This window comes from Ziziphus jujuba, chromosome 12 (genome assembly GCF_031755915.1).
Source record: "Ziziphus jujuba cultivar Dongzao chromosome 12, ASM3175591v1".
Classification (NCBI taxonomy): Eukaryota; Viridiplantae; Streptophyta; class Magnoliopsida; order Rosales; family Rhamnaceae; genus Ziziphus; species Ziziphus jujuba.
The window spans coordinates 3751124-3763232 of NC_083390.1; the positions used below are offsets into that span (position 1 = coordinate 3751124).

A 12109-nucleotide genomic window follows, 5' to 3' on the forward strand; every position below is an offset into this window, starting at 1 on the left:
ATAAATTACAGAGACCAAATTTATTTCCAAATTATTTATTAGCTGACAATAATGTAAAAAATAATATGAAATAAAAATGGATAAATGTTCTTCTGGAGTCAACTTAATAACAATGCCATTACTTCCTCATAGATGATCAGGCATTGACTTTTGGTTAATGCTATAACCATGAATAAGTAAACGTTTAATTTAAATCTTCAGTTGAAATCAATGAAATTTAAGCCAAGCTAATACTTTAATTTTTTTTTTATCATTATTATAAAAATTTCTTACCCAAAAAGAAATATTTTAAATTCCATATTTTATAGATGTGGATGTGTAAAGAATTTGGTTAATCTCATCTAACAATTTGAGCCAATACAATTTCATGGTAAATAGAGTTTTTTTTTTTTTTTTTTTAATTAGTAAACAAAGAGACAATAATATTTGGAAAATGTAATGGGGAGATGTTGACCAAAAGAAAGAGAGAGTCAAAGGAGAGTCGAGGAAGGGAAAGGAAACGGCCAAAAGAAAAAGAAAAGCCAGGTGTGTATGTGTGTGTGTGTGTGTGTGTGTGTGTGTGTGAGGGAGACGAGAGGAGAGCAGAGCAAGTGGTGGAACGTCCCCACCACGCGTCTCTTTTAAACAGTGAAATGAATGGGAAGGCTGCTTTCATATCCCCAAAAGCTCTGCCATTTCCATCACACCCCATTTATTTCTCAGCTTCAACATATCAAGTAAGCCCTTTTCCCCTCCTCTCCACTTCCCTCTGCTAATCCTTTCTTCTAACTTTTCCTTCAACGCTCTCTCTTTGATTGCTAATTCCAAAACTCCAAGAATATATATATATATCCCCAAAAATTAAAACAAAAAAAGTTTTTTTTTTTTCTTTTCTTTTTCTCAGACTTTCCAAGACCCTTTTTTTATTTTTTTAATTATTATCCCTATTTAGCTAAATGAAAAGTCTTTTTTGGAGTGCATGCATGTAATCGGTAAGAGTTTTGTTTCTATTGTTGTTGTTTGTTGCTTCTTTGGAATTTATTTTTATTTTTTATAAAAATGGGTTTTCATTTATTTAGCTCTGATTTCTGTTATTTTTTGAAACTTTCTTTATTTTTGGGAATTGTATTTTTTTTTTAATTTCTTCTGAAAAAGAAGTTAGTGTTAGCTTTGACTGGTTATAAATTTTTATTTTTATTTTTATTTTTTTTGTGGGGGGCAAATGAATAAAAAAGTTGAAAGAAATAAAACCAAATCGAGCTGCTAATGTTCCTAATTCGGGAAAGTGATTATAATTTTATTTATTTATTTATTTTTCAAGTTGAGAATAGATTAGTACATCATTTTCTTGATGCTTCCATGATATGGGGTCGGACTTTATTTGGAAAACAAAAGATGCTTTCTTTTTTTCTTTGGCAAATTCTCGGTAAAGTAGCGCTGCCGGAAAGGAGAGAGACGACGCCGTTTGCGTCTCATAATATTCTTCTTCCACCATAGAAATTTTTTTCGTTAAACTTCATTTGTAGTTAATCCAAGTACCTTACAAAGGGGACCAAAACTTTCTTGCTAAACAAACAAAGAACTTGGGTCTTACCTTTGATTTCCATCGTTTTGTGAAAAGCTTTTGTTGATGGGCAAGTGTTTTCATTCGTTTTTTCTAAATTTTAATTTTCTTTCCACAAAAAAAAAGAAAAGGGAAGTATATATATATATATATATATATTTCTCCTTGTTGTGTTGCAATGCAAAAAGCTGATTAAAGTTTTTAGAGTTTTTCTAAATGGTAACTTGCTTTTCGTTTTTACCAACCAGCTTGAAGCATTAACTAATCAAATATTCGTTTTTGGTTGATTGTTTTATGATGAAGGTTAGGTGGGAAGGTAGTCCACGTCGATAGTCAGCGACCAATTAGGAAAAATCTTGCGGCTTGGTGCTGGAATTGTTCAGTTCCGATTGATCGGATTTCTGGGATTTTGCCGTGCTAGTATTGTGAATTATTGGAGCTGAAGATTTGGGAATTTACTGATAATTGGTTAAAAAAAAAAAAAAAAAAAAAAAAAAAGGAAAAGTGGACAGAGAGGTAAGCAAGGCTTTAAAGATGGTAACTTTCAGATGGGTCGGTGAGTAACTGAGTTTTTCTATTAAATGAGAGTAATTGTGAGTTTTTCTATTCAATGACAATCTGAGGGAAAAAAATAAAAAATAAAAAATACTCGAAGTTTGATGTTGGGAAATGGGGAACACAAGCCTTATTTACTGGGGCTTAAGTTGATTGTATTTTATGAATGGTAGGGGCTTGTCTAGGTACCAGACTGAGAAAGTCATGGCTGGGATATGGAGGAGACAAGGTGTAAAAGGCCTTTGGATTTATGCAACTGTTTTGCTTATGATGGAGGATGTGGCAAATTTTATGGTGTTATCTTGAATCTGGTAAAGATCAGTTCGTCTGGTGCCTTATCTAGTGTCTAGTCTGCAAAGCATTTATTGGCTCTATACGGATGGAGAAGGCAAGATTTTGGGGTTTGGGTGTGGTATTTCTCAATTGGGATGCTGGTTCGTATATTATCTGAGTTAAAAATTTCTGGGTTTTCCTATTCTCCATTGTTTGAGCTGTGTTTGGGCAAGATCTAAAGCAGATTCCGTCTTTCTGAGAGAACTGAATGCCCATTTTTCTGATTAAATATGTCTGGCCATTCCATAACGTGAGTTTTTAAGGTAATATGCATATTCTTCTGCCATCCAATCTCTGCAATTTCTTAATTTTCTATCTAATCCCTGGTGTTTATGTTATTTGTTAATAAATTATTACTTTGTTTTTGTGCCATTACATTTCTCATGTGTGCGGCTGAAACCGAAATTTGAATACAGTTCATGTTAATAATGTTTGCAGTATCTGGAGACGAGTAGCTTTTGCAGTATTTGGAGGAAAGTGTGGAAGATCAGTTTGAGATTCTTCTGCTTCGAATGGAGTGGAATACGAAGCCTTCGTTATTATGGGAGTTAGAGAACCTTCTAGAGTTTGATGTGAAAGCAACCGAAAATCCAAAGAAGCTACAATTAACAGACTGCTGTGTGGAGGGAGATCGAGGAATTAGCTCTGGATCTTTTAACTCACCTGGGGATGGTGGGGGCAGCGGGGGAACTGGTGGTTATGGCTCTGATTTGGGTCATACTTCGTCCAAGAGCTCAAAATCGGCTTCTATTAGTTCTCCATCATTTGGGGAAAGCAAGACATCAAAATTCAGTATTGAGGCTTTTGAAGGTCATCCAAAGGATTTTAGCGGCAACAAGGAATCAGCTGAAGTTGAGCCATCTGGATCTTCTCCGACACCTGAGATTTCTGCTGGTTCTGTCGAGCCATTACTCAGTTTGAAGTTAGGCAAGCGGATGTATTTCGAAGATGCTTCTGCAGGAAATAACACTAAGACCTCTTCCCTTGCTGTTGATCCTACGTCGTCTCCTATGACAACTAAGAGATGTAAGTCTTCTTGTCAGAATGCTCTTGTTCCACGCTGCCAAGTTGAAGGCTGCAATCTTGATCTCTCATCGGCAAAAGATTACCATCGTAAGCATAGAATCTGTGAGAGTCATTCCAAATCTCCAAAAGTCATTGTTGGCGGACTGGAACGTCGGTTTTGCCAACAGTGTAGCAGGTAAATCTCCTTAAGGACCTAATGATTGTATCCTGCAAGCTAACGTAATCCAGTAGTAACTTCCTGGCTTTTAGTTTTCTCAGTTATTTAGGGTCACTCTAACATGGATTACAGTTATGGTCATGTAGGTGCCTTAATCAAGTAAATTTGGTTTCTAAATCCAATTCTATCATTAACTTGATCGATCAGAATTAGTGCTGGTTCTGTATTTTTAACTTGTATAAAGTAGATTGATATGTTGGTTGTCTGTGCTCATACCTAGTTGATTGATACCTGTCTTGTGACGTCAAAGGTTTCATCCTCTGTCTGAATTTGATGAAAAGAAGCGAAGCTGTCGCAGGCGTCTTTCTGATCATAATGCAAGGCGCCGCAAGCCACAGCCAGAAGCAGTCCGGTTGAATCCAACAAGGCTCTCTTCCTTGTATGGTAAGGGTTTCAAATGCAGACGTCAATTCTTCTCATCCAGCTAAATGGTGTTCGCTTAAATGAAACTTTTTGTGCAAGCGTTGTGTTGTATTTTTGCTGATTTTTGGATGCCTTGGCAGATGGGCAGCAACAGATGAACATTGTCTTTGATCAAAGCTCACGCCTTTATACAAGGAACGCTGTGAATTTAACATGGGATGGCACAGACAGCTCTAAGTTAGGGGAAACAAAAGAGTTTTTGTCTAAACCTGCAAAAGCAGGGGGTGCTACTGGGCAGTTGCATCTGCTCAACAATGACATGCCAAGTGCTGTTACTACACTCTATCATGATTCCGGTGGGTTATCACCCTCCAAAGGGACTGCTTCTGAGGTCCTCAACCAAGGTTTGTTTTCCTTTAATTTCATTATCAGATAATTTTACCTAGCCCCATTTGTTTGCACATCCTTCCCAAGATTCCCCTTAATGTATATGGTTATGCAAACAGAATTCTTTATGTTTCAAACAGACATAGGACTTTTTAAGCATTTGAATAGTAAAAAAGCTGTGGACTGCTGTAGTGATCTTTTATAGTTTCCAAAAATACTCAGAACATTATCAGCCATTATCTGTGTTTTAAGGGCAACTTAAGCATGCATAGATCTTCTTAGCTTGTGGATGTAATGACCCTTCCGAAATTATAGCAAGATCGTTTCTCGGATACAATAGACTAATGATCTGTTTCAGCATCATTCTGGCATATATATCAATGGACTGAAGTCTATTTAAATACAAACATGGAATATTTTAAGATACCTCTAATTCTATGAACAAGTGGTCTATATGAAGGGGGAATTGGAGTAGAGATAATTACATTTGATTGATTGCATGTTTGACGACAATACACGCAGGCACCTCGGAGGAGTGTTCTCAGCGATGCTAGTCAAAGGAAAGGATGATATGTTAGAAACTCTAGATAATAGTTAACTCAATGGGGGTCTCAGAAAGTTCAAGTTCTCAGAATGTTTCATTTTATGCAATTATCATCACATAAGGAGTCCTCGAAGTCTTGTAATTCTACCATATTTGTCAAAAGCTTGATTTATAAGTAACACCTTTTTCAGGTTTAGAAGAATCTGTGATCTCATCCAACCTGGATACAACTCAGGACCTTCATCGTGCTCTCTCTCTTCTGTCAACTAGTTCGTGGGGTTCATGCGGGACAAAATCTGTTTCACAAGGTAACCCAAACCACATAAATCACACCACCATGCCTCAGCCCTCAAATACGATGCATGCAATAAGCCAAGGCTTACCATTTGGTTCAGAGTACTGGCAGTCGGAACAACTCTCCCTTGATAACCCATCACATATCTCTCATCCACGTAGTAACAGCAGCAGCAGCAACCACTTTCAAGATCTCAATCTTTTCAGAGGTCCCTATGAATCTGGTTTCTACCCCAACCAGTTCAATTGACTCAGGTATCAAAACAACTTGAGAGCGCTGTATAATAGTAGCTCTTTTTGACTCTAGCTAATTGGACTACTTTTAGCTATGGATATTATGATCTGTAGCCGTACAACGGTTCACCGATCAAGGTAAGTTGCTTATTTTTACGGTTTCTTGTTCTATCATTTGCTCAAGGAATCTGTTGTTCTCTTTTGTACCAAGTTGAATTGGTTGATTTGCAGTGCATGCATATCAATACATTATACAAATACTTATCTACAAGCTTTGAATTATATATACCCCTAATCATGGTAAAAGTTATGGATGAAATGTCCTGCGTTAATTCCATCGACTACACTTGTGGCATTAAATTCTCTGCTATTCGATTTATGGCATGCTCAGCAAATATTACTACGACCCATGGGCTGTGAATCTTGAATGAAGGAGTGAGAGATACTCTGAATGCTTTTGAAAAGTGGTGTCTCCACCGGTAACCATCATCAGACAATTTTATTGGCTATCCCAATGGATTCACTTTTCTATTATTAGATTTTTAGCTTAAAAAAACCAACAAAATTAAATGCAATCAATAATTGCCAATGGCCATGCCATGCGAGCAACAAACATTTTTTTTTTTTTTAATTTTTAGTTTTTGGTTTTCGATTCTGAGATGTGGTCTAAAATTGACCAATCATTTTGCATGACAACCGGCTTCTATCAGTTTTGTGGTTTTTTATTGCCATCTGTCAGTTTCTTGTTTGTTTGCGAGTGGGTTAGGTTGGAATGGGATGTGCACCATCAATAAGGAAGACATTTTTAATTTTTTTTTTTTAAATTTTGATCATTATTATTTATTTAAGAAAGAGATAAAGTCCCTATCTGACTATTTGACAGGGTCATCCGTCGTATATGGACAAAGTATATTGCCGTCTAGTCAATAAATGTATTAAGTTGATAATGCACCCAAATAATTGAGCCAAAAGTTGCCAACATAGCAAAAAGATCCTCTTCGATAGCTAATCGAGCACTAAAAACAACGAAGCAAGCAAATTTTAGCCCGTTTAGCATTATTAATAGGTCAAAATCCTCGTGTGCTTCCAAGAAGAGTCGTTCATTAAAAAGTATCAAAAAACGATGGAGTTGTTGATTCTTCCATGTATAATTCTTCATAAACAAGCTACTGCAACCTAATTATTCACCTTGAAAAAAAAAAAAAAAAAAAAAAAGGGCCTACTGATTGCAACCTAATGTAGGGAAAAACTTCAAGTACTCCCGGAGTACTAAATGAGTGGCTACGACTGCATATAGTTTTATGCCACATGTGGACATCTTTTTCCACATCAGAAAAAAATGACAACACGGAAACTGTCCCTCCTCGACTGCACGGCTCCTTTTCCCTTTTTCTCTTTCTCTTGTTCATCAAAACGTGTTTGTTCAGCAAAACGTGAAACGATTAAGTAATTGACCAACAAAATTTACAAATAGAGGCTATTTGTCCCTCTTTCTCTTCCACAATCTAACAATTGTGGATTCTCCACTGGTATAATCAAATAGACACTCTTTCGTTATTACAAAAAATACAAAATAGAACTAATTAACAATATTCAGATCTATTAGCTAAACAAATGCCCAAATCTTTATAAATATGAAGATTTTCCAACCACCTGCAGTTCAGCAAACCCTTCCCGATCAATTTAGTTTGAATCGATCTCATGCTTAGAATCCTCTACCTTGCAAGGAATCTATGAAATCTCTTTTTCAGAGAGAGAAAGGTCTCTTTTTCTCTTTTTTTTTAAATAATTTTACAACATAATGTTTATCCAAAAAATTATTGCAACACCATAAGAAACTAATTACGGAAAGATGTCTGATTTACTTTAAATTTTTGGATAGAAGAGGAACAGGTTCATGCGTTTATGTTGCAGAGGAGAGCTGCGCTTGTGAGAGAAAAAGTTGTTTAGCCTACTTTTTGCTTATGTGGAAAATCATTCCACGTGGCATGAATCTACACGCAGGAGTAGCCAATCACTCAGTACTCAGGGACTATTTAGAGTTTTTTTTTTTGTAGAGATCGAGGCCACTAATTTGCAGGTTTAATTATTATTTCCCGCGTGTCACATAAAAAACGTATCCACCAAACTGGATTTGGCATCAATTAAAAAAAAAAAAAAAAAAAAGGTTCAAAGAAATCCGCCAAAGTAAAATGAATTATGAAAAACACTCCTGGTAGCTCATGAAACTTTGAGAAACTTGAAACAATTTTTTCAAAATTTTCGACCCATTGACTTACTTTCGGTTGTAAAAGTCAGTAGACTTTCAGCGCAAAATATAGATCAACACCGAGGCAACCATTTAGAGTGTAAAGCTAAAAGAGATTTGAGTTGAGGAATGGCTATTAGAAGAGAGGGAAACAAAGGCAGGGACCATCTAAAACCTAAGAAGCAAGTGTCAAATTATTGATTGATTCACTCATAGACAAAGCAAACGGTACCGAGTTGACTTGGGATTTCCATTGTTAATTACCCTTCTTGCATTGGCCTCTCCCTATCAGTTAGCAAAAGTTCCCCTTCCATTAAGGCAAAGACCCTCATTCAACAACAGGAACTAAACTGAGTCGAAGATGACGCCTCAGTAATCACCTAGAGACATTTTGAAACCATACTTGATCCACCAAACACAAGACCAATAAAGACAGTACGTGCAGATTCAAAAGGTCAAAATTGGGAAGACCAAGAAAGACAGTACATGCAGATTCACCAGATCAAATTGAGATTTGGGAGTTGAGACCTTCATTTAGTTCTAACAGATGCATCTAGCTACATCTTAAAACTATAAACAGCATACAGACAGTTTAGGATCAATGAATACCAGAAAAGTGCAGACTCCAGCAACCTTATAGCCACCGGTAACATTTCTAAAATGCAAGGTAACATGCCCACTAGAATAGATGAGTAGATTCCAAAAGTACATGGCCTAACTATTAGAAACCAGAACCAACCTGTAAAATTCTTGCCAGATCATACTGGCTGACACAAGATGCATTGTACCATCCACAAAGACCATAAATACCACCGCAGTTAATACAACAACTTGACACAATCACGAGAAGGTTGAGTAACTTGACAACCGCTGCAACATGAGGACGACAAGACTGACTTTCAGACACCCATATTGAGCATCGCTGGATGACAACTCTGGACCTTCTCAACCCTCAAATATGTCCTAGTACTCACTGGAACAGTAGACAATTTTAAATTAAAGTATGCAAAGGAACGAGGGGAAAGAAATTTAAAAGCTCAGGTAAAATCCAAGACACAGAAAAAGAGAAAGGACAGAAAATGATAACCTTTGCAACTGATCCATTAGGAATAGCTCTAAAAATATAATATTAAAAATTGTTATGCGTACATATCTAACCAAAAAAAACAACAATTTCACAAAAGAAATGGACATACGAAAATGTGCAACACTACCAACCTGATCGTTCTCTTCTGGTGTAGGCGAAGGGGACTTCTTTGGCTCAGATGGCTTGTCTGCTCCGCAGTTCTGTCTGTTACACTTGGTTCTGAATGGATAATTTATGTTATTGCATTTCTCACACTTCCAGCTACCTTCAGGCATCTTTTGTTCTGAAAGCAAGGTAAACATCAGAACTGATGTTACAACAAAAATACAACATTTGTCTGTTAAATAAGGTAAAAGACACCAATTAGGCAGATGTAGATTGCTTGATCAAACTTACTAGAATTTTTGTCTGACTTTGATGCCTGCATGCAAGAAACAACCCCTCATGCATCAGACAAGTCAACATATAAATGCAGCAAGGAATGTTTTTTAAACATGCAAAAAAAGTCCAGAGGGAAAAAGAAAATAAATTAAAGTTAAGCTACTAGAAGTCTAGTCTCTATTTGAAATATAAATCACTATCATAATATGGTTGTATCAATGGAAACCAGTGGTAAAATTTTTAAATTTAGTTAAAAAGAAAGTGAGAGGAAAGAGTGGATAGACCTGTGATCCAGGCTTTGGAGTGTTACATTTCCTCATGTTGCAAACAGTCCTAAATGAGAAGTTGATATTTCCACATTTTGGGCATGTCCAGTCATTATCACGTGTGGCATCTAAATAAGTTTTAAAATAAAAGAATATGAAATTAGTTAACAAAAATCTTATAATGATGAGCATTAATTGGGGGGGGGGGAAGGTACATCCAGTCTAAATAACTGACCAGCAGTCTTTTTTTGAGATTTATCATCTGGAAAGAAACTAGGCCTTGGTCCCTGTGGAAAAATTCCATTCTTTCAAATTCTTTGAACACAAAAACATTTAACAAACATTTCCAATTAGAGAGTAAAATTCATATAATCCTTATGAGTGTCCGTCACATCATGGGGTCAAGGAGAGGGGACAGGAATGAATCATACTAAGCATTGAAAAAGAAAGTGTCCATTGGCATCCAGAGCACCTCGTGCCAATAGGGAAAACCAACATAAAGTCTGGCAAATATGAATCCTAGTCTTCAATTCTAACAGACAACAGTAAGCATAAACTTCTTGTACATACCATAGTAGGAGGGGCCATGGGCAGACCAAGACCATATCTGTCCATCATGGGTGGCATACCATACATCCCACCTGTAGAACAGACAACAAAAGAATTTGACACACCATTAAGACACTAACATAACATGAAACAACAAAGAGAGATGATTAATCGTAACTAGTCATCTTCATATTTCACCATGTGCCTCGACACTGGTAGAATTTAGACCATTCAATAGTTGGGATTAAAGGAAAAAAAAAAAAAAAAAAAAAGGGATATAAAATCACTTTACAGAGTTATTTAACTTCTTATTCAATGTTACAAATAGAGGCTTCTACGCCAATAGTAGGATCAAGGAAGAATACATGAGGAAATTAACTAAAAACAAGTAGCCACAGCTGGATTACATATAGATATATAAAAGAAAAGGGATCATCATGGCAGAATAAAAGACACCTCACATACCATTGCCCATCATTGATCCACCCGAATAAGGTGCTGGTCCAGACAAATGCAAAGGTCTATAGGGGCTGCCTGTAGATAGCCGACTTCCATAGTTGTAATGATATGCCGATCCCCCAGAAAATGGAACATCATAGGGAGGGATAGAAGATCCATTGAAGATAGAAGAACCATAAGGTGGCACACCCAGGTACATTGAAGAGGGAGCACCAGAGCCTACGTAAGGAGCAGATGATGCATAACCTTGCAGGGGTTGGACAGGCTTGGGAGCAGATTTCTGAAAATGACAACAACTTTAACTAGTTAAACAACACACACATTAACCAACTTTGACCAACTTAAAAAGTAACTTGCACAGATATGATTCATTCTATCCTGCAAGGGGATTTAGTATTTAGGACAGTTGTCACATTGAGTTACCGAGTTATGATCAGCCGGCCTTGGCTGAGTGCAATTACGCATATTGCATGTTGTCCTAAATGAAAAATTGACATTCCCACAGCTAGGGCAGGTCCAGTCATCTTCCCTTCGACTACCTGCAAACATCATGTTTACAGTTACATGTCAATTCAATCAAACCAGAAAGCTTCACGATAGTTTCTTAAAGTGGCATTGGAAGCCGATAAAGTCGAACCCTTCTTCCATCTATGATCCCAATTAAATTTCCAAGTAGAGAATTCAAGTTGATTTCGGTTGCAATTATAAGTAAGGCACACTACAACCATTAAATTAAAAAGAAATTCAAATTCCAAAGCAGAGCAAGATTTATTCCTAATCCAGATTTGTAGAGTAAGGTGTACATAGAACAAGAGCGTGGCATACCGTCCGTTCTAGCACGCTTGGCAGCTGAAGAATTTCTGTTATCAACCTGGAAAAAAAAAAAAAAAAAAAAGACATAATTAACCGAAAACCCCTCAAAACCCCAACAAATTAAAAATAAATAAATAAACGAATAAAACCCTAAGGCCTGTTTTTCACGGCGGCAAAAGCATTTGAATTGGATCTCTTATACCATTTGCACATTAACTCCTTGAAAGTGCCAAAAAGAAAATCTTTTGAATTCAAAATCAAATCAATTCGACTAATTACCAAAAAGAATAACATACAAGATTGAAAAACTGTTGCGCTGTGTATGAAGTATGAAATCTAATAATAATTTTCATTTTTTTATGAAAATTAAAAAAAAAATTATATATTTTAAGAATTTTACATTAATAAAAAGAAGGTAAAAAATTTCAAATCCTTTTTTTTTATTTTTTATTTTTTTATTTTTTTTCTGGATTGATTGCAAACAAGTTCAATAAACGTAGGGTTAGGGCGTTTAGGGAATTGAGAATTTGACAAAAGTTAAAAAAAGAATTGACGGCAACGGAGAAGAAAAAGATCGAGGGCAAATAGAAGACAATTTTACCTGAGACATTGCGACGGCGAGTTTGAGCGAAAGAGCGAGATCTTTGCTTAGGCGTCGACTGGATATGCTATTATGCCCTAAAATTACGAAAATAAACAAATAATAATAAAAGAAATTGAATAATAGAAAAAGAACGAAGAGTGGGGCGTCGATAAGATGTTAAAAAAGAGGATTTTCGCATACGGTTATTTCCGTCTGAGTTTTATCTC

The 12109-nt window shown here is 36.2% G+C and overlaps 2 protein-coding genes across 6 annotated transcripts; one reads left to right on the top strand and one right to left on the bottom strand.

Annotated features, from left to right (window-relative positions):
* Positions 1-570: 570 nt before the first annotated feature.
* LOC107428311 (squamosa promoter-binding-like protein 3) lies at positions 571-5778 on the top strand. 4 transcript variants are annotated; one of them, XM_048462235.2, is made up of 7 exons: positions 669-971; positions 1847-2059; positions 2272-2694; positions 2870-3632; positions 3925-4058; positions 4178-4441; positions 5160-5778. In XM_048462235.2, the coding sequence occupies exons 4-7, from the start codon at positions 2944-2946 to the stop codon at positions 5510-5512; spliced, it is 1440 nt and encodes a 479-aa protein (XP_048318192.2). In that variant the 5' UTR covers positions 669-971; positions 1847-2059; positions 2272-2694; positions 2870-2943; the 3' UTR covers positions 5513-5778. The 4 variants fall into 4 exon arrangements, with proteins under 4 accessions (XP_015894317.3, XP_015894319.3, XP_048318192.2 ...); XM_016038831.4 differs by having other exon boundaries at positions 571-716; positions 1847-2694; XM_016038833.4 differs by having other exon boundaries at positions 594-716; positions 1852-2694.
* A 2444-nt stretch (positions 5779-8222) lies between these two features.
* Positions 8223-12051, bottom strand: LOC107428272 (ranBP2-type zinc finger protein At1g67325). Of its 2 annotated transcripts, none has more exons than XM_016038780.4 (10): positions 11901-12050; positions 11312-11357; positions 10910-11025; positions 10493-10766; positions 10049-10119; positions 9714-9765; positions 9497-9606; positions 9228-9252; positions 8963-9114; positions 8223-8717 (listed from the first exon to the last, which is right to left on the bottom strand). In XM_016038780.4, exons 1-10 carry the CDS (start codon positions 11907-11909, stop codon positions 8715-8717), a joined length of 858 nt encoding a protein of 285 aa, XP_015894266.1. In that variant the 5' UTR covers positions 11910-12050; the 3' UTR covers positions 8223-8714. The 2 variants fall into 2 exon arrangements, with proteins under 2 accessions (XP_015894266.1, XP_060669286.1); XM_060813303.1 differs by lacking the exon at positions 8223-8717 and adding an exon at positions 8833-8859 and having other exon boundaries at positions 11901-12051.
* Positions 12052-12109: the final 58 nt, after the last annotated feature.

What these genes read in the sequence shown, in the direction of transcription:
- LOC107428311 (XM_016038831.4), top strand. Translation starts at nt 2,944, where the DNA reads ATGGAGTGGAATACGAAGCCTTCGTTATTATGGGAGTTAGAGAACCTT. An exon ending in TTTTGCCAACAGTGTAGCAG is followed by an intron (nt 3,633 to 3,924) that starts GTAAATCTCCTT and finishes GTGACGTCAAAG; the next exon opens with GTTTCATCCTCTGTCTGAAT. An exon ending in TTCTGAGGTCCTCAACCAAG is followed by an intron (nt 4,442 to 5,159) that starts GTTTGTTTTCCT and finishes CACCTTTTTCAG; the next exon opens with GTTTAGAAGAATCTGTGATC.
- LOC107428272 (XM_060813303.1), bottom strand. An exon ending in ATCTCAAAAAAAGACTGCTG is followed by an intron (nt 9,607 to 9,713) that starts GTCAGTTATTTA and finishes AAACTTATTTAG; the next exon opens with ATGCCACACGTGATAATGAC. An exon ending in AAAGTCAGACAAAAATTCTA is followed by an intron (nt 9,115 to 9,227) that starts GTAAGTTTGATC and finishes CCTTGCTTTCAG; the next exon opens with AACAAAAGATGCCTGAAGGT.